The sequence below is a fragment of the Epinephelus fuscoguttatus genome, linkage group LG18 (assembly GCF_011397635.1).
Source record: "Epinephelus fuscoguttatus linkage group LG18, E.fuscoguttatus.final_Chr_v1".
NCBI lineage: Eukaryota > Metazoa > Chordata > Actinopteri > Perciformes > Serranidae > Epinephelus > Epinephelus fuscoguttatus.
In genome coordinates this window covers 21,861,129-21,886,630 of record NC_064769.1, presented here as the reverse complement: position 1 = coordinate 21,886,630, position 25,502 = coordinate 21,861,129, and the positions used below count along the sequence as shown (strand labels likewise).

The following is a 25,502-nucleotide window of genomic DNA, read 5'->3' as shown; positions in this document are numbered from 1 at the left end:
GGAGGCTGACATTTCACACAGTGTTCATTACAGCAATGTGACATGTCATGAAACACATTGCATCATCAGGAAAGATTGCAACATGTACTATAACAAAGTGCTGCGGGTCACTGCTGAAGGTTAACAGAGGCCACTCCCCCAGTGGTCTACAGAGCCCAAATTAATGGTGACACTCTTGTTTCTAAACTCCTACAAAATATGTTAGGTGTCACCCGTTTTGAAATACTTGACTGCATCTGCAAAAATACCAGACTTATCAGATAAACATCAAGGTTTACACTGATAGACAGTTATCATCTAGTTTTAAATGGTACATGAACAGACGGTATCCTACACTGACCCCAGTATGTGAGATGGTAAATGGCTGATAGGTGATTCAAAGATTATGATAAGTAAAACGTATGAGCTTTGACCTGCAAATGGCAGATAAAGTCAACAGACACCCATTAAAACACACACACACAGTCAAACAGGGCATCATCAGAGCTGTGAAGCTCTTCTGCCGCTATCAGTCTGTGAAGACACATTATCAGTGGTTCTTAGACAGATAAGGGCACGCCCAGTGTATTATTCTGCTAGTCTGTGTTTTCTGTTCAGTACATATCATGAACAGTTCAGAGAAGCAGAGCAGCTTTGGAAATTGTTTTTTAAATACAGGAAGCAGGTACCCAACCCTGTCTTTTTAGTTAAACTTTTACATGGTACAGTGAAGACAGACAGGAAACTGTAAATGAGTGTGACAGTTGCCTAATATCCTTTTTCCTCCACTATTATTTTTTTTTTAAAAGTGAGTGGTGATTAATGTGATCTTGAGGGGGATGTTAGCAAATTAATGTGTCATATGTTCATAAAACAAATTAGTTTTACAAGTAAAATCTATCAAAATAAACTAAACGTATTAATTGAAATCTTTCTCTTAAATGCATTTACTTGAACCACAACATGACCATTTGTTTTTCAATTAGCCTTGCTGTGTTACCTGGAATTTGTGAAGCTGTGCTCCATTGACTCTAATGCAATCGCTTCAGGCTGGTTTTGTGGATTTGGAGCTAAATGTTGTGCCTGGGGCATGTCATGTATTAATGATACTCGTTACCTGGAGAGGTTAGAAAAAGATATACGTTTCTTCCCTGTTCCAAAACCAAAACCAAACCGTGAAAAGTGTAGGGTTAGCTAGCTAGCTACTGAAGATATAGCCTACTGAATGTATACACACGCTGCTTTTGATTTTTGACGATTATAACAGTGAAAGAGACCGACCCTGTTGTACAGGAACCAGTGAAGGGAAGCAGGGAAACTTTGCTGATATCCAACCAGCTGTGTGTCATCGCAGTGTGCGCAGATGAACGTTGTTTGACTTCCCCAGCAGATCCTTGCCTGTACAGTGGCCAAGGTCCAGGTGCTGGCAGCAGCACAGGGGTGAAGCCAAACACTGTTCATCTGCACACACTGTGATGCCACACAGCTGGTTCAATATCAGTGAAGTCTCCCTTTATATTCATTGTCTTCTGTGTCGATCAGCAGTGATGTGGTGGTTCACTTTTACACTGTGATCTGTAGCCTATAGTTCGGCTTTAGCTTCTAACTATCTTTGTCTTTTTAACCTGTTGTTGCTGCTGAGTCAGTTTGACATCCTGGATATATCCTTCAAACACAGACTGTAGACCCCTCTGTCTGCTTCTCTCTGGAATCATTTCCCCTAAAATATGATATCATTTCTTCAAGGAGTGCAGGGAGTGACAGTATGGGATTCATGCTTACTCTGAAAGCTTGTCAGACCATGCATTTTTGCGAAAACCTTACTATTTAAAACTGAACTGAAAGTGAAACTTACCTGTGCTATCTTTAAATCCACAGTCCAATACTAGTGGCTTTAACACAGCATGACTAACTGATTTACAAATGGTCATTTTGTGGGTTTGGTATTCCTTTTAAAGTTCAGTGCGTAGGATTTAATGGCATTTAGCATTGAGGTGGCTCAACTGAAATTGTCCCAAGTGTGTAACAGAACTACAGTGGCCAATTCAAAAATGTAAATGGCCCTATCTAGAGCCAGTGTTTGGTCTGTTTGTTCTGGGATACTGCAGGAACGTGGCGGACTAGTTAGAAGAGGACCCGCTATAACCACAATGTATCTGTAGCGTTTGAGTTTCCATAGCGGACTTAGAGGTACAATGCAAATGGGAACATACTGTCTGTGGTTATTTATTACATGTTATTGTCAGCATACAAAGCATATTATACTAGGAGCTCGTACACTATACTTTACACTTTTGGTTAACAATCTAGCATTCCCCCTTTTCTGTAACTAACAAACCAAAGTAATTTACATTCTTGCAGGCATCGTGCATACCCTCATCCAAATTAAATTAACATGAGCTCAAATGTCAAAACAAAACAAAGCGTTAAGTTAATGGTTTTGCAGAGGGCTTCTGAAATATCATGCCTGTCTGCAGGGCCAGCGCCATTCTCCTCTTTTCATGCACAATCCCACTGTTGAAATCTCTCTCTGTAAGGAGGTGGAAACTAAATCACAGAGAAAATTGGCAAACCTCTGCTCTGTCTGAAGGAGGCAGTTGAGGTCAACAGTTCCTCCAGTCACATCTTTAGTCCAAATCCATTCTCCTATCTAAAAGTTCTTTGGTCTTTTCTCTGTAAGCCCCTCTCCCCTTCGGCTGAAGAGCCGCTCTCACCGCTGTAATTTCATTTCTTTTTTCAGTCATCCAGTTCCAGACCAAAGTGGCTGTAGAGATCTCGTGTGGTGGTCCCCCTCACAGCAGCTGCAAGACATAGCAAAGTCAGGGTTAGGCCCCTTCAGCAGATTACAGGGTCAACTCCCTCTGGTCTACTTTTCAAACAAACCTTAAAACACTGAACAGACTAAGCATCGCAGTACCAGACAGACTTGCATGTACTTGGTGAAAAGTTTGTTTACATCAGCTTTAAATTTGTGATTTAAAATATCTTGGCCCATCTCCATTTTAATTGCAAAAGTTTCTCACACATTAACCCCGCTAAAGTATAATATCTTATATACTCGAAAAGATCCATTAAAGTAGCCACATAAGCTAGATCTCTGCCTCTTTTACATCACGCAGAACCAAGCTGTGCTGAGCTGTGTCGGGCTGAGTCTGATACAAAGACCAGTTGGCTTGTAGTGTGTTTTCCTAAATATAGTACAGGGCTGATAAAGCTGTAGCATCTGTTGCACGCATATGTGTTGCACTGATAGGATGTTACCAGGGCTGACAATAACAAAATATGTCAGTTAAAACTGGGGTAGGCAGTTTAATGTTGGCATCACTAGGCAATGAACTTTGAGCATACTGTAATTCAAGTGGACTGAAAGAACACCAGACTCATGCACCTCTTCTTGACTTTGTTTTTAGGCTTTAGAAATCTTGTCTGTTACGGAAGATTTTAGCCAGTCATAGGTAATTTCAGAGAGAGGGCACTGGTATTGGCTGTTTTACAAATGCAGACGCCCATGCATGTCTCTTCAGATGGTGAAAGCCCGATTCAATGGTGGAAAATTCTGCAGAGAGAGTTGCTATTCCAGCATTAGCAACAACTGCCGATACTGCAAAGCAACCCATGAAAGGAAGACAAACTTCTCAAAAAGAGAGTCTGATATAAAACAAAATAAAATGCATGTCAGTATTGGCAAATTGTTTCAGAGATGAAAAGAAAGTGTTGATAATAGTTCCGCCTTCTGCTAACCCGAGTCAGCTGCGGCTTCAAGTTCACATTTATGTAGCTAACTTTAGCGAGAGCCTCGAATCACAGTGTGTCCTACACCTCACTCCCCACTGACACAGACCACCTCGCCAGGAGGAGAACCCCAGACAGTGGCCGCAGCAACCCAAATCCAGCTAGTGCAAACCCCACCTACAGGGACCGGGACAGACCGACTCCCTGCTGGATCAGCAAACTTTCTTTTGCTGCCATTACACGGGTTTGACCCGGCACTGCTGCTGGCCACCAGTCCACTGTGACACCCAGCGGCTGGGAGGTTTGTACTGGCCGAAATTGAGTAGCTACAACCACCAATCAAAGGTTGGTCTCTGGAGCTGCTGTCAGCTCTCCAACTGGCAAAGAAATCCATAGTAGGGGAGTGAGGTGAAGGGACCGTGGGGTGGCTGGCTAGCTAATACTTGTCTCATTTGTGGCCTGATAAACAGAGAGAGAGTGTGGGGCAAGGAGGGCTAAGGGACTGCACTGCATGCAACTCTACAATGAAATAAGATTGAATAAATGAATGTATAGGAAACCCCGGGTTACTGTATGAAGCGTGTTTATATGTCTGTGGTCGTCTGGTGGGAGGGGCTTAGGAGAGCGAGAAGGAGCTGCAAGAGGAGGGTATATTTTCAGATTCTGACGTTTTTTGTGTTTTCCAGATCTCTGCCAACTCTAGCTTTAATGTTTGGACTCTTAGATCAACCAATATTAATTTGTAATCTATAAATGTAAAACAAATAATGACACAGCCTGTCAATAGTTTTACAGTTTTTTGTCAAAGTCAAAGACACAAAACATTAAAAAAGAAGTGGTGTGAAGCAGGAGAAAAAGCAAGCAAAACATCACCTTGGAAAAGAAGCAACCATTTCTTTTGATAAAGAACTGTGTCCTTCGGATATCTTTACCTGATCTTCTTACCAGCCTTGACAAAAACAAGCATTGGATTAACCATAAAGTGAGGCAACTGGTTTTTTACCTTATGCAAATTCTATTCGTTGGTAAGGGTGTGTACATGCAGTGCAGTTGGGATATAAGTTTGAAGGCCTGAAGCAACAGAGAGGTTCACTGTTTAATGTTTTGTCTGTCACTCTAATGCCTGCAGGGCAACACCCAACGCTCCAATGGGTTACAGTCCAATGATTTGAATGAGTTTCCTTCCAAAATTATTCTTATTTATGCTGTTTTCCTTCACTGAGTGCAGTTATATGGATGTGAATAACCTGTTTCAGGGCAAATTTCTGATTAAGAAAAAACTCCTGGGTTATATAAATAGCTTTCAAGGTGTGAAAAATGTGAACATTTCTAAGATTATATAGGTGTAGAAAATACATTTCTTGAGAGATGTGACAATGGCCTTAATCCTGACCTACAGTCAGACGGACAGACATAGTAAGACACAAAGGGACATTGTCTCTAAAGGGTAATGCAGGGCATCTCCTCATGTCTCCTCTCTCTTCAGCCCACCCATCTCCTCCTTCAGCATACAACAGCAACTCAGTGTTTAAGTGTAGACTCTTTGTGAAAGTCTGTGTTTGTGTGTGTGTGTGTTTGAGAAAAAGTGAAAGAGAAAGCAGTACGGGGTGAAAGACAGGATGATAGCATGTGTTTGTCTTTGACAGCGTGTGTGAGTGTATGCATGTGCTTGCACGACAGACAGAGATTGTTAATGGTGTATGTGTGTAAGTGATGTGAAAGACTGCCATTGTGTCAGAGGGGAAACGCCATCTCCATTCACTAAGAGGTCATTATCATCCTGACTCTCCACTGTACTGTACTGACAGAGAATTTAAAGAGATAGCAAGCTTTAACTCACAATATATATTTAATATGAGATCGCCCAGTTTTTCTACACAGACAGACACAGAAGCAGAACATAAGTGACATTAGAGCTTTTGAGGAACGTAGTACTATTTGCGTTCTTCCTGTGTACTTATTTCGCAATGATCACTAAAAAAAGTCTGGGAATGTACAGACTGTGTTTGACCCTACACACTCAACAATGTGCATGTAAAAGTAGGTAAAAAGTCATGTTTGTTATGACACATGCTACGCACAGACCACAATGTGACTTGGCGGTGATTCACCAAAACCCTCCTAACGGTTTGAAAGGTGTGAACTTCTCCACACTTCCTGACCCTCACAGAGTTGCATAACATGTACACAAATATGTTTCAAAGACACAAACTTACAACACTCATTGCAGCCTACCTTCGTAAACTAGTGTGTGCCCAGACTTAGAGTCAGACAGATGGATTTACACAGTATTACGCAGCATTACAGGAATTATGACAAATGTAGGGAGGAGGTGAAATGCCATCACAAGTGTCTGATGTCACAGAGTAAGTACAGTGATGTGCTAGCTACAATCTGATCAGTGAACATGTGACTGGACACAGAAAAGTAAGAACTTGCAGAGGCTCGATTACTTAAACTGGATGAGATGGGAACCTAAATATAACCAAGTCGCCCCACAGAAGAGAGACGCTTCAGCCAATAACATTTTTCTCTTAATCTAATGGAATGAATGTTTTATAGGCAGGCCCATGGAATAAAAATGCAGACATAATCAGTGATGTGGGATTAAATACTGTCTTAAGTTAAGACTGGCCTTGGCTTTTGATTCAGGCCTCAGAAAGAATCAGAGACATTGCCCTCTGGTGGCTATCTGTACAAATTGAATCTGAATGAGACTTGGCCAAGCTGATAATTTGCAGTTCACACTTTCCTACATGATACAGTCACATTATCTGATCAGATAAAAGCTTATTCAAATGTTCCTTTGATAATATCAGAATCAGAATATATTTTATTGATCCCCAAGGGGAAATTGTGATTTGTTACAGTTGCTCTGATGTAAAGAATAGAGAATTCTCCACAGACATAATTTTAAACTTTTAAGGGCTGTACCCGACTCAGAATCATGTCAGTCGAATCAGATTTGGCTGTTCAAAATGAATATTCAACTATTCGTTCCCTTTCTCCCATACAGAGTTTAAGAGTTTGCACAGGGTTCCAGGGGGCATTCAGGGTGACAGCGCCATTCATGTAATGTATTAAACAAGCGAGGTAAGCCCTCCAAGCTAATGTGTGCTAACTATGCTAAAGACTAATGATTGGAAAAGGGCAACAACATTTTTTGCTGACACTAGATATCAAAGCAAAGCCATAGACTGTATCGTATTTAGTTACTGTGAGCTATAAATTCACCACTTCTAAGCAGGAGGCAGAAGATAACTTTATTTTGGAGCCTGACTGTGCAAAGTCTCTCTTTCTCCAGCTGCCTCCGTCTCACGTTTACTCTCACGTCCGTTTACATGCACACTGATAATTCACTATTATTCCAAAAATGACAGTATATTAAATTTGATAGCAGTCACGTAAACAGCATATTCCGTTTTGATGTTACTAATTAGGCCTTTTTCCGAACATAGCAGTTTCCAATTAAGATGTGGGATATGCTGATATTATTCGGGTTTTAGGAGCATTCTTTGGGCATAAGGAGAAACACACCTACTTTTACACATTATGAAAGACAGGGATATCAACAGGTTTTTGGATATGTGCAAATATCGCGATGCAACCTTTTCATGAAGGTGGTTAAAGGAATGAAAGAGGGAGGCTGTGTTTGCACAGTTGAACAAAGCTGCCACTGGTGGAAAACTTTGAAAAAAGCCTGGCACAAATGACAGCTGTTCCACTTTTCCATACTTTGACATTATAAACAACATTTTAGGGCACGTTAATCTAGGTAGGCACAGCTGCATGTCAGTGGAATGTTCATTTTCATAAGCCGTGTAAACAGTTTTGTAGAAATATTTTCTTTTTCAGAGTTAGGGCAAAAAACAGAATATTTTGTGCATGTAAACGTAGTCATTTAGACTTAACCTGGGTCTGGCTTCGCAGCTATAACTTGGGACCAAAGTATTTGGTCACTGTGACAACAACACTGTGACAACAACAGCAACTGTGTACTGATTATCTTTTTTAAGAGTTTGTTTTCCTTGCTCCAAATCACACCACAAAAGACATATTGTGTGTGTCATCTAGTCTGTTCAGGGTTCACACTCTCTTATCATAAGTGAGCAAAGAGGTGTAAAATATGAGTCACATTGACAGACAGACAACTCATTCAACTGGCAGTTTTAGTTAGCTGTCATCTTGCAGCACTCATTAATTTGGTGTGGAGAGCCCACATAGGAATAGTTGAAAATAACTCACAAGTAATAACTGCAACTGGACTTTATCTGTCATAAATACAAAAAAAAGGCTGTTGCTAACCAGAGGGCTGCTACAATCAGTAGACAAGTCAAGTATTATACTTGGTGGTTCATGTTGCTGTCATATCATAAATTTTCTACACCTCAGCTTCTTTGTAGGAAACATTAGACCCATTCATACAGTCTCCATGTGACTGTGTGGTGATTTGATCAAAAGAACTGAGCTAAAGGAGTGACAGCTTGCAGTGGGGTTGATCTGTGAATAAAGCAAACCTATGCCTTGTAAATTCTACACGCACCTTTAAATGTTACTTACAAACTGGTGAATTTAAATGTCCAAACAAGGTGTTCTCTTACCAATACGGCCCAGGAGTGACTGTCCAATGTCTTTGATGTCATTGTACTCATGCAGCATATCAATATGATGCTCCAGCTCCTCTACTCTGCATCCCCTGGAGAAACACACACACACGTGGTCTTACACAAAAGCAAATATGTGCAAATGCTCATACACAAACACACAAATACAAACATACAAAAAATCAAATTAAGCAAACTATGTGAAAGCAAGAGTAGCACATAAAAGTGCACATGAATTATAGGTATTTCAGGGTATAATTTGTGGGGATCAACACTATTGATTCCCTGCCCTCTAGCACTCAACTGAACCACTAACTAACTTCATGCTTAACAATAACCCAAATCACTCAAGTTGGACCTTGAAGATAAAAATACAGGCAGACAAACACACACAGCTGTACTCACTCAGCCTCCAGCTGTGCTATCTCTGTGTCCAACTGCTCTCTCCTCCTCTCTAGCTCCGCCACCTCCTCAGCAGGGCTAACTTTAGCACTCTCGGTTACTTGAAGCTGTCAGGTGCAAAACAGACAACCATACTAGGATGCACATGTGGCACTTTATGTGTGTATTACAGACAAAGAGGGGGTTTACGTACAGGTGATTTGAAGTTGGAGTGCACTCTCTTAAACCTTGAGAATGGAGTTCTGGGGAGAGAGGGGAGGAAAACTATTGTTAAAGCCAGGGTATGTTTCACTTGATGAGAAAATGCATAAAGATAATATTTCTTTTAGGTGTTTGGTTACATGATCACTCAGTATTAAATCTTGAAAAGTACTTCTGAATAGACAGTAATAGCAAAAGCTGTATTGCCAGTGTGTGTACATACAAAGAAAAAGTCAGGTTTACGGCAAGAGTGTAAATCTCTCAGAACGCTGAGCAATTTTCCAGCTTGTTGCACACAAGCACATTACATCACTAACATCTTAAGTTAATTAAATTACCACTGTGAACAGTTTTTATTAATTTCCTTGCCATGGCTAAAATATGCTAGTTATCAAGGATAACACAGATGCCAAATGCAAGGACATGTCTCATCTTTTGTTTTCAGTCACACTGTTGTGGTAAAAATGAATTCATTTTCCATCTGACAATGTCTGCAAATAGCTTTTCTATTTAACAAATTAATTAAGAATGCAAATCTGACAACTTGAACAGATTGGGTGGGATACCCAGAGGAATCTCATGAGAGTAAAAATGTAGGTGGTCATATTTTATAAACGGAGGATAGCTGATTTTGAGGTCAACAAAAATATGGGTAAACTTTGACTTTTTGTCAGTGATCATTGGCCAGCAAACAGATGACATTCATTTATGCTTATTCCCCACATGAAACCCTGTCAAATAAGCTGCCACGTCAGCTGACGTCTGAGTTTATCCCAGAAAGATGTCTGCTTTTATCAGAGGTCTTTCTGTAAATAAGCAACAGCAATATAACAAAGTTAACATTACAGTGACGGCACATATTGTCTCAGGAGGGTCTTAAGGCAATATCACAGCCACACAGAGGGACAGTGGAACACGGCTATGATAAACACTGTTTTAAAGTAATTACAGCTAGCTCAGCGGTAACGGTTATGCCTGAAAATAGCTAGCATACGATATAACGTTACCTAGCTAGCTAGGTAGCTGGTGTCAGTGTGCTAACAACCTACCTTTTCAGTGCTCCCGTCTTCAAGTCGTTCCCTTCCGGCGTCGAAACTGAACACTTATTTTCACTACAGTGATTTTCAGCCGACTGCTCCGTGTTCATACTGCCGTAAATGTTATGAAAATGCGTGTGTTATGGTCTATTTCATGCAGTAAGAGCAGTACACAAACACAGAGAAAGTAGGAAATTCGTAGTTCGCGGCTGATGGGAAACAGACACATGCTTAAACCGGATTGGCTCTTGACACCGAAAGGCGGGACGTAGATAGTTTGGTTACCTTGGTAACAGCCGTGACTCAGAACTCTTCTCATTTTGACAGGAGTGTAATTGTTCTCGCATCAAGTCTTAAAGACTGACTTTATATATATATATATATATATATATATATTAGATATTCAGCAGTCAACATTAGGTTAACATTTAAACGGACTAGATCAATGTGGGTGTAAAGCACTAAGCTCGTTACTTATGAGGGGGGAGGAGTGGTGCATATATATATATATATATATATATATATATATGCATATATATATATATATATATATATATACACATTATTTATTTATTTCAATAACCTAAGAACTCCAAAACCTGGAAGTGGGTTTGAAAGGCATGTTTTCCTTATAAAGAATATTCACCAAAATTATTACATTTATCATAGCCAGAAACTGTGGATATTTCAACTCTGTTGGACTTTCAAATTTCTTTCAAAGTCATTTTATTCTTTAGCAGCCTCTTGCTCACCTGGTAGAGTGTGTGCCACGTCCTCTGCAGCGGCTTGGGACCAGCGACCTATGGCCCTTTGCTGTATGTCACCCCAGCTCTCTCTGCCACCTTTCCTGTCTATCTTGGCTGTCCTATCAATAAAGGCAAAAACACTCCAAAAATCTTTTAAAAAATCACTTTATTCTTTGTCTCATTTAAAATATCACCAACAAAACACCATTTGTGCTATCCCTTTGCCTCAAGTATTCTATGTAAGTCAGGTGAGTAGGTCCTACACACCAATGTCATTCAAACTGACAGCTCCATCTGTGTATTATGATTTATTAATTGTGAGCTCAAAGGATAATTCAAAAAATGACTGTTGAGATAAATGATATATGCACTGCTTGCATGATTTATGATATATGTATGCAAAGGTCACAAGCTATTAAATTGCCTGGGTATGTAGGCTATAGGTGATACCTATGCTAAATCATCAAAGGGTTCCATTTGGACAATTGTAGCCTATTTGATGCCAAAATAAATCACACCATAAAATCATTTGTGACCCTTTCAACTGAGGTTCATTGTAATTGGATATAAGGAAAAAAAAACATTTATCTTAACGTTAAACTTACTGACATGAAAGGGGTTGTCTGCCCAAAATTCCTTTAGGTTAAGTGCCAGTGTTTGGCTGAGATGTGCCAACAGAACCACCATCCTTACTGGACCACCAGATGGTGTAAAAGCACCACTTTGAGTTGACTCTGTATCTGCCTTCATCTCATTTCTCTGCCGATTCCCTCTCATAACATACATATTCTCCCTCCCTTTCTCTCTGTGTCTGAAACAACCCACTCACTTGTTGACTGAGAAAAATATTGCATAATCTGAGAGTGATGTTGTGGCATATATTCATGTGCTAATCCAAACCGAGGCTACTCTGAGCTGCCCATCAACCAAGGTGCCTCTCAGACTGATTCAAAGCCACCATCAGTGCTCTAAATCTAAAGCGGTGGTGGATTAAAAAAGCAAAAGGTCACGTTCAATCCACAAACACACACACAAACGCACACACTTTTCCACCTCATATTGGGGCCAGTACAGTTCACTGGGCAAGTACCAAAGGAAGTGAACGCAGCTTGAGATTTAGCTCTTAAAACAGAGAGAGGGAGAGACAGAGAGCATGAGTCGGAGAGAGAGACAGGGTTCATAGAGACAAGAGGAGAGTGAGACAGAAAGGCAGATAAAGTGTGTATCCAGGGAAGGGGGGTTGGTGTTGGGGGTGTGGAGGACATAAAATCGAGTCCATTCTGCTTTATGTCCTCAGGATTCATTGCTTATTTATTAGTTGTTATACAGAGACAGAGAGGGTCTGGAATGAAAAATTCAGACAGGAGGCATGGCCTTTTCTCCTTTTAGAAATCACAAGATTACACACACTGGGCGGTAATGGTTCCTGCACGCAGTCATGTGTGTGTGAGACAGAGGGGGAGAGATTTGTGGAGGATGGCTATTTCTCCACAACTCCGACACAGCGATAAGCCTCTGTGTATGTGTGTGTGTGTGTGTGTGTGTGTGTGTGTGTCACATTTTCTCAATGGCTGCTATGCATCTCTGAGTTTTGTTAATCAAGGACACAAAGTCATGTGTTTCATTTGGGAGCGCTCTGATGACAGGGACACTTTGTCTCAGCAAATATAACATCTGCTGTTATTGTTAATGGGAGTGTCTGTTGGTGATGCTTGTTGTACTTTTGTCTATAGTTGGAGGGAAGTGCTCCTTCGTAATGTGCTACCAACCTCTCAAAGCTTAGCCTGCCTGAGTTTATTTTTGGCCATCTGGGCGATGTCCATATTGATGGTGAGGGGTCTCAGGAATGCCAAAACACAGGACTAAAGTATTGGCAAGCAATGTTCTGCATATGTTGTGTGACAGAACACAGTATCATTACAGAATTTAGCAGCAGTATTTGTTTAATAGTCAAAAACGCTGCTTTATGCTTCACATGAACGTAATTAGAAGTCAAGTGTGCAGGTGGATGGGTATTATTTGATATATGTTTGACTTGTCATGGCTGGAAAACTCAATCTTTATTGAATTAACATTTTGTATTTTGAATTCTTATTAATTAAAGGTCCACTTACTTTTTCTGGGCATTGAGGTCATTATTAGATGTGATTGGTTCCCCCTGTAAAATGGTAGCAATGGTAGTTAAGTTTTTCTTTTGTTTCTGTGTTTCCAAGATGAAGACTGAACTGTCTTTTCAAAGGTTTAGTCTGTGAGATTTAAGGGGGTTCAGCTGAAATGAGTTTCCTGAGTGGGGTGGCTGGGCTCAGCCTTAGAGATAGGGTGAGGAGCTTGGACATCCAGAGGGAGCTCGGAGTAGAGCCGCTACTCCTTCACGTTGAAAAGGGTCAGTTGAGGTGGTTCGGGCATCTGATAAGGATGCCTCCTGGGCGCCTCCTGCTGGAGGTGTCTCGGGCATGGCCCACTAGTAGAAGGCCCCTGGTAGATCTAGCACACGCTGGAGGGATTATATTTCTCCTCTGGCCTGGGAACGCTTCGGGGTCCCCCTGGAGGAGCTGGAAAGTGTTGAGAGATGTCTGGGGGGCTTTGCTTGGCCTGCTGGCCCCAAATAAGTGGATAGAAATGGATGGATGGATAAGGGCATCTAGTGGTGAGGACTGCAGATTGCAATCCGCTCAAACTCGTCCCAGTTAGAATTTCTTTGGTGTTCATTGTTCAGGAGGTTTTTACCGCGAGCTGAATTATCCACAGAGGTCTCTTCCTCTCCGAAACAAATGCAGCACATGATTAAAACCAGTAAAAACACTGAATAAAGCAGTGTCAGGCTACAAATCAGTCTTTCTCCTATGCTGTTCTGTACATCGCAAACCAGCAGCTTGCCCAGTGCCTGCCAGTGTGTGCTCACCATTTTCCTCTGATAAGATCTAGACATTCTGGAGGTTTTTACCAGGAGCCAAATTATCCACAGAGGATTCCTCCTCTCCAAAACAATCTGATCGGGTGATTTAAATGGGTAAAAACACTGATTAAAGCAGTTTCACGTTAAATAATCTGTGCTTTTCTGACACTGCCTGTCATGGAGGGACTGCCAGCTGACACAGAAACATGAATGACACTATCTAGGACCAGTGTTTGTTCTCTCCATTCTGGGCTACTGTAGAAACATGGCAGTGCAATATAGCGATCTCCGTGGACAAGGACCTACTCTCTATGTGGACAGACAACTTGTTATTTTTCAAAACAGACATCTCAAAACTTCAAGACATGAAATCCAAACTACCTCTTTGTCTTTCACCGAAGAAAGTTTCACAAAGAGCTTATAAAGAAGCAGAATTTTAAAAGTATGCATAAGAGGAAGAACATAAAAGAGGGGGCGGTGAGAAAAGTAAGGAAAATCCAAGCAGCAGAAGAACAAGCAGTGGTAATGAGGGGAGGGAACAGAGCAAGAGGTCGAAAACAGCAGGACAATAAGAGGAAAGGAGGAGAACGGGTAGGAAGCGCTGGTTTGTAATGTTAGTTGGAAAGCCTCATATCTATCATGTTCATAATTCATGGAAACCCTGCCGCTCCTCTGTACTGCATCTAAATTCCACTGCTGGGGAATTATGGCCAGGGACCATAAAACAGACACACACACACACACATACACACACAACATGTAGTACAAGAGAGTAAGGGAGGGTGAAAAGATAGCAGAGGAACAAGAAGAAGAAAGAGAAAGTGCACGAGAGATGCAGCGCTGCAGGATGAGGGGTAGATGAGGGGGATGATTCAAAGCATGTCATAAAACATCGATACACCTCTAAAGGCCGTGCTACGAGCTCTGCTTACACTGGAGGCGATTATGCCACTAAATAATTCACAAAGCCTGTGCAAGCGCTTATTCACTCAAATACAGGAAACTTTTATGCAAACAAAGACAGAAATATATGATACAAAACACACACCTCCAAAAAACATACACACAGAGATGCAAATCAGCAACGTCGTACATTTTGTTTCAACACTGGGGGGCATATATGAAACAATGGGTTTGAGGGTCAAACACTTAATTTCCTGCATTCCAGTGAAATTTTATGTGCTAATTTCTGCATTTATGTATCAATTTATAGTATGAAGGTCTTTAAAAAAACCTACACCTATGCAAATGAGTGTTTACACAGAAATACACACTCACATTGGAGGTTTGGCTGGAGTTAAACATAGGACAAAATATCTGTGGTTATATTTAGCTATTCAGAATCCAAGGCCTGGGTGAAGGACTCTGATAGAAAGCAGCTGACAGATCGTTTGGCTGTTTCAGTTATGAGGCAGACTCCTGCTGAGCTGGACAATGTCAGCCGTGATGGAAGGATACCGCCACAAACCTCCAATCTCACTCTCACAACAGCATCTTTATCAAAACAGTATTGATTCCCCCATCAGGTGTTTGTAACAGAATGCTACACATGCCTTTACTTTTTAAAGAGCTGCTAGCAGCAATCTCAGAACCCATCAGCGATCGGTCTGCATACATATGCAGATATCTCTTTGTAGAGATAGGGCAAGCGTTTGTCTCTAAGCCAAGCTGCAGTATGCTAAACATGTTCTAGACCCCAAATTGGATGCAGTGTTAACAGACAAGTATAGCCCTAGTATCATTGCATGTAAATTACGCTGAATATAAAGAGAATAAATAAATACATTTCTGGCCATTTCTTCTTGCCTGTGGAATGTTAGTGTGACAGTAATTCCCTGTTACAGTACTTACAATTCATGTAGAAATAAATGGGAGTTTGAATGCATCCACATCAAAGAGAATCCATCATAATCTGAGAGGTTTTTCATGTCTGAAGCAGTGCTGTTGTATTAATGCCATCACAAAATGGCTATTCATGTCTCTGCCAGGGAGGCCTCGGTTTGATATCAGCTCCTCTACGCCTCCATCTGTCTGTGTATTCTGTGGTATGTGCTATTTCTCATTCATTAGCTCTGACTCATCCTGCTTATAACTACCTCCATTTCCTGTCTGAAATAGTTTTTAGTTGTTTTCTATTGTATGATTAGTCTGCTTGCCCCTCTGACTCACTCAATTTATTGTCAGAATAAAGCTTCCCATTTTCGTCTTTTAGCCTCCTTGCATGGATGACTTTTCATTGTGGCTATCATCTCCTCGCCTTTGACTGCCAGGTTGGTTTATCATTGCACTTAAGCATCCCATTCTTGTTTCTTAGCCCTCCCATTCAAACTTGTTTGCAGTTATGACTCTCACCTCGTCGCCTCAGGGGTGACTTGATCTGTGTGCAAACAGACCGTATCGCTGTTGCTTTGGTTGGAGGTTTGGCAGGCGTCACTGTTTTATCTGTTACCGAATGTCTGATGTTTGGCTATCAACATAACAGAAAAACATATTAGCAGGTCCACCAGTTTCTCTTGGAGACATATTTACTCCCGTAAGCTTTCAGAGAACACAACTTTGGGCTGCTGCTATGCAATAACAGTAATTTTCCTCTATTAGTTAAAGTGGCAGATCTCCCTAAAGGCGACAATCAAAAACATTGAACATAAGGGAAACGGCGGAGTGGAGTATATGTGGAAAGCATTAAGAGAAAATGAAAGGCAAAAGCCATCCAGGGCGCAGTACGAAAACAGTAAGAATACAAAATGTACACATTTTCACATTCTGTTATTGTTTTTCTCATTTGTTATTGTTGTTTGTTAGCTGTTTATTTGTGTCGATTTCTCATCAGCGCTGATTCTTGTTAGTAACAAATACAATTATCACCCATCTTTCCATCCATACATCCATTTTCATCTGTTTATCTGGGTCGGGTCGCGGGGGCAGCAGGCAAAGCAAACCACCCCAGACGTCCATCTCCCCAGCAGCACTTTCCAGCTCCTCTTGGGGGACCCCAAGGTGAACCCAGGCCAGATGAGATATGTAATCCCTCCAGCGTGGTCTGGATCCGCCCGAGGGCCTCTTATCAGTGAGACGTGCGCCTCCAACAGGAGGCATCCTGATCAGATGCCCGAATCACCTCAACTGACTCCTAACGACGCAAAGGCACAGCGGCTCTACTCCAAGCTCCTTACGGATGTCCAAGCTCCTTAGCCTATCTCTAAGGCTGAGCCCAGCAACCCCACAATGGAAACTCCTTCCGGCCACTCGTATACTCGATCTCATTCTTCTCAATATCCAGAGCTCATGACCATAGGTGAGGGTTGGGACATGGATGGACCAGTAAATCAAAAGCTTTGCCTTCAGGCTCAGCTCCCTCTTCACCACGATGGTCTGGCGCAGAGCCTGCCTCACTGCAGAAGCTACACCAAACCGCTGATCCATCTCAGGCTCCATTCTACCCTCACTCATGAACAAGACCCCGAGATACTTGAACTCCCTCGCTTAAGGCAGTAAATCTCTCACCGGCAGAGAACTATGGCCTCAGATTTGGAGGTGCTGACTCTCATCCGACTGCTTCACACTTGGCTGCAAACCACCCCAGTTCATGCTGGAGGTCACAGTATGATGAAGCCAACAGAACCACATCATCTGCAAAAAGCAGAGATGCAATGCTGTGGTCCCCAAACTGGATCCCCTCCTCCCCTGGCTGTGCCTTGAGATCCTGTCCATAAAACAGGATTGGTAACAAGGGACAGCCCTGGTGTATGGGTTGCCCCTTACAAGTAATATAAAGATAATAATACTAATAATAATAAGAGAGGTTGAGGAGCTGGCCTAGGGCACTGAATGAGTTTGGTCTGGCACTGTTGATGAACAGATGTTGGCTTATTAGCGTTATCAACAACAAATAGCCAACATATGCACCACACAAAACAGAATTTGATTCCTGTTGTCAGTCTAGGATGGGACATTTTTCTTCAAAGAGATATCCAAACAAAGCTGCTTTGTAAAGCAGTAAACCTAATGTACTAAATCCCATTTCAATCCTGCAGTCTAGACAAAAATGAATCATGCATTTTCTTGCAAGACTCTCTGCATGCTGTTTGTGCTGTGGTGCTTTGACCTAAGCATATGTTACAGCGCGCTGATATTTACCCTGAGTTTAGCAGTTCACTAAATAAGATAATCCAGGATGATGCACTGCGCTTATGGCTGAATCCACTGTTCAACATTTGGCAGCCGGCAGAAATATGGTCCTGCGGAGCATGTTCTTGTCACAGTAAATGTCCTTGGATAAACCTTTATATCAAGAAGCACTTAGGATAAAAGCATACAATGCAAAACTTAGTTTTAAAGGTCTCATGTGTAGGATTTAGGGGGATTTATGCAGAAATGGAATTTTATATTCATAACTGTTAGTTAGTTTATAATCATCTGAAACTGAGAGATTTGTTACCTTAGAACAGGCATGTCCAAAGTCTGGCCAGGGTGCCAATTGTGGCCTGCAGACCAATTTTAATTGGCCCTCGGCTTGACTTTCAAAATATACCATATGTGGCCCTTTACACAATAATGGTTAATCGAGCAAGATCACTTTGCATTTTTACCTTTCACCTCACAATGATAGGACTATTATACAGTTTGTAGACAGCATCAAGTAGTAATAAATCATTAAAAGATAAAAATGGTTGCATTTGTCTCACTTTTTTTTTAAACCCATTTGATGCGAGAATCAGTTGGCCCCCAGGTATTTTCACATTATTTTATCTGGCCCCCATTCAAAAAAGTTTGGATGCCCCTGCCTTATAATGAGGCATTCGACCACATTCGACACATGGAGAGGGTGATCTTCCAGGGAGTCCTCCATGTTGTTTCTACAGTAGCCCAGAATGGTCAAACCAAACCCTGGATCTAGATAAGACCACCTTTCTCCTTCATGCCTGGCACACGGGAGAACTTTGAAATGGTTGCAACCTCAGCGCAAGATGCCTCTAAATCATACACACTAGACTTTTGAATATGTAAATTATTTAAATGGAACAAATGACTCTCCAGGCTTCACATTCACAAACATTTGAATATGAATTTGAGCTGCAAGAAAGCCTTTTTCTCAACATTTCGTTTTGGTGAAATGAACAACGAGAACAAAACAGATCAGAAGGATTTTCACACCATTTTATTAGCAACAATGTGTCTGTTAGTTATATATTAGAAACAAGGACAGAAACATTTCTGCTGTACTGTACTGAGTCTGAAAAACCAGCTGGATCATAAAATAAAGCAAGTAATTCAAATACTGTAGGGAAAAAGCAACACTGCATTTGAATATACACTTGTAATAATAATAATAATCATAATAATTATAATAAATTTCTCTCATAGTTCTTTATGGCACTAAATTTCCTGTGCAACTGTCACATTGGTTTATAAAGTAAGGAAAGCATAGCATTGAGAACAGTATGTGTGTGTGAGTGTATATGTGTGTGTGTGTGTGTGTGTGTGTGTGTGTGTGTGTGTGTGTGTGTGTGTGTGTGTGTATATATGTGTGTTTTAATGTATTTGCAGGAAAGCACATGTCACAAGAGGAAAAACTTAAAACAAAATCACTCACTGTTTTACCCTTTGGGAATATAAATGAGCATGATCGCTGATAAAATCAACAGAGAGACAGAGAGAAAGAGAGGTACAACAGCTTTTACCATCTATTTTGAGAAGGAGGGGAGGTCCAAGAGGGACTATCTAATCCGCTTCGAGCCCCTCACACAACCACAAGCATTTCTTCTTGAAATCAAGCAGTAAATAATTTCATTCATTAAACGTGTGTCCCATGTCCATAAAACTCAGCCACTGCTCCTCCAGTCAGAAAATCAGCCAGGCTGGGCAGCCAAGCGCAGAAAATAAAAACAATCCCAAGAAGGAACTCTCTGAGTACCTCAGAGGAAGAGCAAATATTCCTCAGTCCAACGAGTCGAGAGAAGAGAGAGACCGGAGTGTATGCTATGGCCTGTTAAATATTTATAGATGTGCCTTTAAAGGTGAATTAATCTTTAGCCCATGAATCCATATATCAACAAATCAGAGACGACACAAGGAATGCAGTGAAGAGTCCACGAAATGAAACTTGAGTGAACAACTTAAATGAATATCACACTTAAAAGTGCTGCTGTAAAACCTTTGTACTCCTCCTACAACTTTAGTCTGTGTTATAGCATTAATCGGTAAAATAAACATTTACAAAATAGAGTTTGTCACGTCATCTGGTTGGGTCATGGATTTAAAGGTAAAGTGGCAAACTAATACAATCACTTCACCCTATACAATAAATGTTTAAAATGTTATTGCAACCCACCACTGGGTTCGGTATACATAGGGGTGACAGACTGTGTTTAACCGTATGGAATAAGATCCTAGTATAACAACTGGTCGAGTTATACACACACACACGCACACATGCATGCAAGCACAGTCACACGAATGCACACAAATGCAAGAACCCGTCCCCCTTTGGCACCTAGTCCACCCTGCCTGTAAGAACACAGAGGTCTGTGTCTGCTGAAGTATACTGTATATACACTTTGCGTTGTCAGCAGACGCTCAGAGAAACCAGCCTCCCGTCAAAACTGGAGACCTCTATGAAAGGATATGGAAAACAAGCGGGGATTTTCCATCTTCTGTGAGCCCTTTATGTCTTAAAATATTATGGCCTAAGTTAAGTCTATCTGAAATGTCAGTGGGTGGCAGCTAAAACATGACATCCCCCTTCCTCCACTGATGGCGAGTGATATTTTATAATCTCTATAATCTGTGGATGGAGGAGCAGACAGATCATCCCGTCACAGGAGAGGGAAACACTGGACTTCTCCTAATCATATTTTGTTTGTAGCAGCTATGACAGAGAAAATCCCTGCCGATTATGTCATTTCGACATGGCGGGAATCTGTGTATCTTTCAGGCCAGGGGTTGAGAAGTCCAGAGGAAGTAGGGCGACACAAACTTTATCAAATTGTAAAACAAATTCCATTCTGATTGTTAAAAAAGAGCTTCTCAAAACAAAACAAACCAGGAAGTTCATGTTTTTGATAATTTAACATTTTTAAAATACTTTAAACTCTATGGTGGCCCAAAGGTAAGGTCCTGGACCTGAGCATAGTACCTTTAAAATTCCAGTCCTGAGTGCCATCTGAGTCCTCCATTCTGCAAGAGGTGACCAGTAGAAGGAGACCAGACTAGATCAGACCACACTAGACTGGACTAAACTGGTCAAGATGACAAAAATACAGTCTGACTCAGTCCGGCCTAGGCCATCCCTGTTCATTGAAGCACAAACTTACACTGAGATCCAACCTCACCCAGCTAAACATCAGTGCTGATGCTACAGCTGCGTTGGAACATGTCCCTCATGGTGACCGACCGGGCCAGGTTCGGTTTACGGTAGTTTGAAATGTTCACAGGCACTGGCAGGTCCAGGTCCTGCTGCTGGACGCTGCGGTAGCTGATCCGGTCACCTCCGTTCCTCAGCCCATCTGGTTGATGGTGGATCTGCGGCTGAGGTGGGGGCTGGAGGTAGAAAGGCAGCTCATAGTGCGTACAGGATGGACAGAAGGTCTGTGAACGCGTCAGTTTCCTGGCCATGGGAGGGGTGGAGAAAAGGGCAGGGCCATTGGGGATGGAGGAGGCGGCGGCCGTCGCCGCCACAATGTTGTGATTGGAGTGGACCGGTGGGAGGCGGGATGTAACGGCAAAGTCTGGCTCCTCCTCCTCCGACTCGGACTCTTCCTTCTTACAGCAATAGTACTGATGGTGGGACAGGAAGGAGGGTGGGATATAGAGAAAAATCATGGATGACAGAAATGAGAGATGAAGACGGAAGGAAGGGACAGAGAGAGAAAAGAGGCACCAGATGATGTAAAATGTATGCGAGATGAGGGAGAGAGGAGGGGAGTTAAAAAAAGATGCATAACATAAAGTTAATGAACAATAAAGAGAACGTGATAAGAGAAAAAGAGGGACATTTATTACACTGAAATGTCTGCATAGCCATGGTGTTCGCAGGAACACAGCAAAATAAATGCCTTGGTGAATTAGTTTACATGCACAATCCAGCTAATAAAGTCTAGGTCAACCTCTATATTACAATAATTATGGTTATGTAGTACCATTTTACAATGTTTGGAACATAAATTCAGAGGTAGTGTGCATATGGAGTAGAAGAAAATGGCAAATAACATTTTATTGAAAGCCTAAATTATTGTATCTACACATTTATCAAGAACGTAAGACTACCACAATTCATTTAACACTATTTAGAGAAGGATGTCTCTTACAATCTAACCCCACTTTAGCCCATTTCCCCATGAGGTTTTCTCCAGTCTACACGACCCAACATGTTCATGTGTCATTTCAAAAGCTGCACCTGTGCTACAGTATGATGTCGAAAAGGTTTATTTCCCTCACCGTGCCAAATCCTCAACAATTACAGTTCAAACAGACTTGTAAACAGAATCCACTTTTCAGTGGAAAATTTGTGGCAGCTATTTCTGGCCCACAAAATGTAGCTTTCAAATTTACTCCTGGCAGCCTGCCAACTAATATGAAGCCATAATTTGTGGATCACTTTTGATTTTGCTGTGAAATATAAAAACCCCAAGAAATGTAATCAGCTCTGAGTGGAAAGGTTCATATCATTTCCACTCCAACAATGTTAGCTTAGTTTCCATTTGAACTCTGGAAATGGGCTGCATTTATATAGTGCTGTTATCCAAGGTGCTTTGCAGTTTGCCTCACATTCACCCATCTACTCACATTCACACATGGATGGCAGATAGCTACCAGAGGAGGCCGTAGCCTAACCACTGGGGGCGATTTGGAGATTAGTGTCTTGGTCAAGGACACTTTGACACATGGATAGGAAGAGCTGGATACGAACCACCAACTCTGCAATTAATGCTCTACCTGCTGAGCTACAGGCAAAATGCCTCAGGCCCCTGCTCAGAGCTTTTAGGTCTCTATGTGTAGGAAATTTGTTTTGCCATAGCCTTACAGTAATGAGCCAGATTTTAGACATTATCTACACGTTACTGTTCACATAGATTATCAGCCCTATTTTGGCTGTCATAATGTAACTGCACTAAACATGAGCATGAGCTCAAACATAGCTGTGCCTAAGTACAGCCTAGAGGAGATGCCACTGTGGCTGTAGACTCTTAATTCCATTCAGTTTTACTTTAGTGTTTTTTTGGAGTCAACAGTCTCCAGTGAAATTTGGTGAACACGTTTTAGCATGGGCCAAGGAATGAATTAGCTAATGCATCACCATGTGGCCATTTAAAAGCCGCAAATTATTTTTAGGATTGTGCACATCCTGAGGGATCCTGCAAAATCTGATGAGATAAATGGCCATTGCCATGTCTATAATATCTACAAAGCTCTTATATTCGCTGTAGCCCAGTCGCCAGAAGAAATTGTTGGCATTGTATATTTCTGCAAATTAAGGATATATTACATTTGGACATTTCATACAGATCATATCAAGACTCTAAGTTCTGATTACATGTATATGAGCTGACTTTATCACTGGGAGGTTGAGGAGATGACACCTGGGTGAGGCAGTTACCAAGCTGCAAACCACCTTTCAAGACCAACAAACAACAAAACCAGTTGTTTTTAGTGAGACATTGTGACATTTCTAGCATGATTGTGCCAAAACTGGGTATCTTAGGCCAAAAAATGATATTTTCCCAACCATAATCAAGTGGTTTTTGTGCCTAAACATAACCACACAGTAACCGCAGTTGTAAAAATAGAGAATCATAAAGCTCCAGCATATTCACTACATAATAACGTACAAATATTACATATCTGTGGTTTGCATAAACACACAATGCCAACATTTCTCTGACAGATTCCATGGCTACCATTACCCAAACAGCATGATCGTCTGTATTTTCAATTCTGAATACAGCTGTCGAGTGAAATTTTCAAAAAATGTTCTATTTCATTAACAAAGGCTTGTGCAGCCTTGACAGACACAGACAAAGAGTACAGCCACATTCATTAATTAACACTTTTGGCTGAAAGAACTCAAGGACATCCGGTATTTGCAGCTCCGCAGACTGTCAGAGGAAATACAGTGAATGCAACAGAGTCTGAAAGCAGCTGTGGCCTCACCTGCAGCCTACAGTAGCACAGTACTGCGATGATAAGGAGTAATATAACAGTAGCTAGAATTCCACCAGTGATGACCACTGTCCCGGCTGTCATTCGAATGGCTCTCCATCAACACCCTGCAGAGAGCAAGAGGAGGGAAGGATGGGAGGAGAGAAACAGAGAGAAAGAGTGGACATGAGTAGAGGAGGGTAGGGAGTGAGTGAGAGAAGAAACGGAGGAGAAAGCAGACAATTCATCAGCACAGTGGCTTCATTAAGTAGATTATAACTGTGTGTCATCTCAGTGGTGCTTATTGAATTATCCAGCAGTTAGGAGACATGTAATAGAATCATCCTACAAATGCTTCTCATAATATAGACGGGATCTCAGGCTGGGACACGCAGAAAAAAAAAGAAGTGTCTGAGAGAGGCAAATCAGTATTCAACAGCAGAGCAGAAATGGCAGGAGAGCAAAGAGATAAATGGATAGTGGGAGTGAGGAGAACTGAAGTGACTGAGCAAGTGATAGAAACAAAGACAGACGGAGCGAGCGGCGCACTGACATGGAGCGAGAGGGAGAGAGAGGTCAAGATGAGCTGAGTAATAGGGATAGAAAGGGATCTGATGAATGGGTATGAAATGGAGAGACAAAAATGATGGAGGGGGATGAAGAGGGTGGTGTGAGAGATAGATGGGGAGAGGTGAAACATAAACAGAGGGCAGATAGAAATGAACAGGAGTGGATGGGAGAAAGAGGAGACAGAGGGGTGATGATGAAGGAACACAGGGTTATCGGGTGACTAAAAAGATAGAAAAGGTGTAAGAGGACAAGCAATGAGAAAAGAGAGGGGGTTTTACTGAGTTGCGAAAGACGATATTTTTATGCATGCACCCAGGACTCGCAAATGCCTACAGTCCCACAGACTTTTGTTCATGCCCACTGCCCAAAAATAAATAACAACAAAATTCCAATTCAAACCAACATAGCAGGATGGTCAGAGTGGCAGCCATTTTCATGAGTACCATTCCTTCTGCAATCATTGTAGCAGGCTAACTTCCATATAAACCAGGGGTCGGCAACCTTTACTATCAAAAGAGCCATTTTTAACTAAAAAAAAAAACATTTATATAATATTTGAGCCTTAAAATGAAGGTAGCACCGCCTATTCAGTCTCAATTAGCCCATGAACATTACCCAGTGATGGCAGTGTCAGCAGCCGTAATTGGGCCAACTGATTTGGCCCAATTCTGGGGCGTCATTCATGCCGAGTCTCAGCCGAGTCGGGCAACCAGACCAACCCCAGCTAATTTCATCCGGCATGCTGATTTCATGCCGATTCTGGGCCAGGTCATTTTAGGCTACCAGGGTACTGATATGTCTAAATGAGAATTCATTAATATGTTTTATCACAAGGTGGCTACTCTGCATTCTACGAACTATGATTATCATCACTGGCTGTGAATTCAAACAAATCTTTCCATGCACTCTTAAATTCTCCCTTTTCCTCTGAGACTTTATAATCCATTGCTAGCCAAGCTGGGGAAACCCAAGATTGGCCATGGCTACTGAAGTTCGGCAAAATTTAGAGGAAGGGCACCAAGCTATAGATGCATAAGTCGAAGCACATTCTAGTAGACCAAATGTGAAAACATTTTTTTTTAAATTCAGTACATGGTCTTCTCTTTTTTTTTTTTTTTTTTTTTACAACTGGAGAATGTAAGAATACATTAAGGCCTACAACAATGATAAATGAAAATTAAAATGTTAAAAAAAAAAA

At 41.5% G+C, this 25,502-nt stretch overlaps 2 protein-coding genes across 2 annotated transcripts in view; both read right to left on the bottom strand.

The window, feature by feature from the left end:
• Positions 1 to 2,206: 2,206 nt before the first annotated feature.
• swi5 (SWI5 homologous recombination repair protein) lies at positions 2,207 to 10,161 on the bottom strand. Its single transcript, XM_049604330.1, has 5 exons — positions 9,968 to 10,161; positions 8,911 to 8,959; positions 8,721 to 8,824; positions 8,313 to 8,407; positions 2,207 to 2,780 (listed from the first exon to the last, which is right to left on the bottom strand). Exons 1-5 carry the CDS (start codon positions 10,063 to 10,065, stop codon positions 2,716 to 2,718), a joined length of 411 nt encoding a protein of 136 aa, XP_049460287.1. The 5' UTR covers positions 10,066 to 10,161; the 3' UTR covers positions 2,207 to 2,715.
• An 8,645-nt stretch (positions 10,162 to 18,806) lies between these two features.
• fam163ba (family with sequence similarity 163 member B, genome duplicate a) overlaps positions 18,807 to 25,502 on the bottom strand; it is a 33,122-nt gene continuing 26,426 nt past the window's right edge. The window contains exons 2-3 of the mRNA XM_049604804.1: positions 23,747 to 23,862; positions 18,807 to 21,373 (exon numbers count right to left, since the gene is read on the bottom strand). Coding sequence (XP_049460761.1) covers positions 20,933 to 21,373; positions 23,747 to 23,839 — 534 coding nt within the window. The 5' untranslated portion in view covers positions 23,840 to 23,862 and the 3' untranslated portion in view covers positions 18,807 to 20,932. The remainder of the gene's footprint in view (positions 21,374 to 23,746; positions 23,863 to 25,502) is intronic.

Coding starts and splice junctions, on each gene's coding strand:
- swi5 (XM_049604330.1), bottom strand. CDS start 10,065: ATGAACACGGAGCAGTCGGCTGAAAATCACTGTAGTGAAAATAAGTGT. Junction 8,408..8,720: donor ATAGCACAGCTGGAGGCTGA/GTGAGTACAGCT, acceptor GTGTTTCTCCAG/GGGATGCAGAGTAGAGGAGC. Junction 2,781..8,312: donor GTCACTCCTGGGCCGTATTG/GTAAGAGAACAC, acceptor TATGTCTTGCAG/CTGCTGTGAGGGGGACCACC.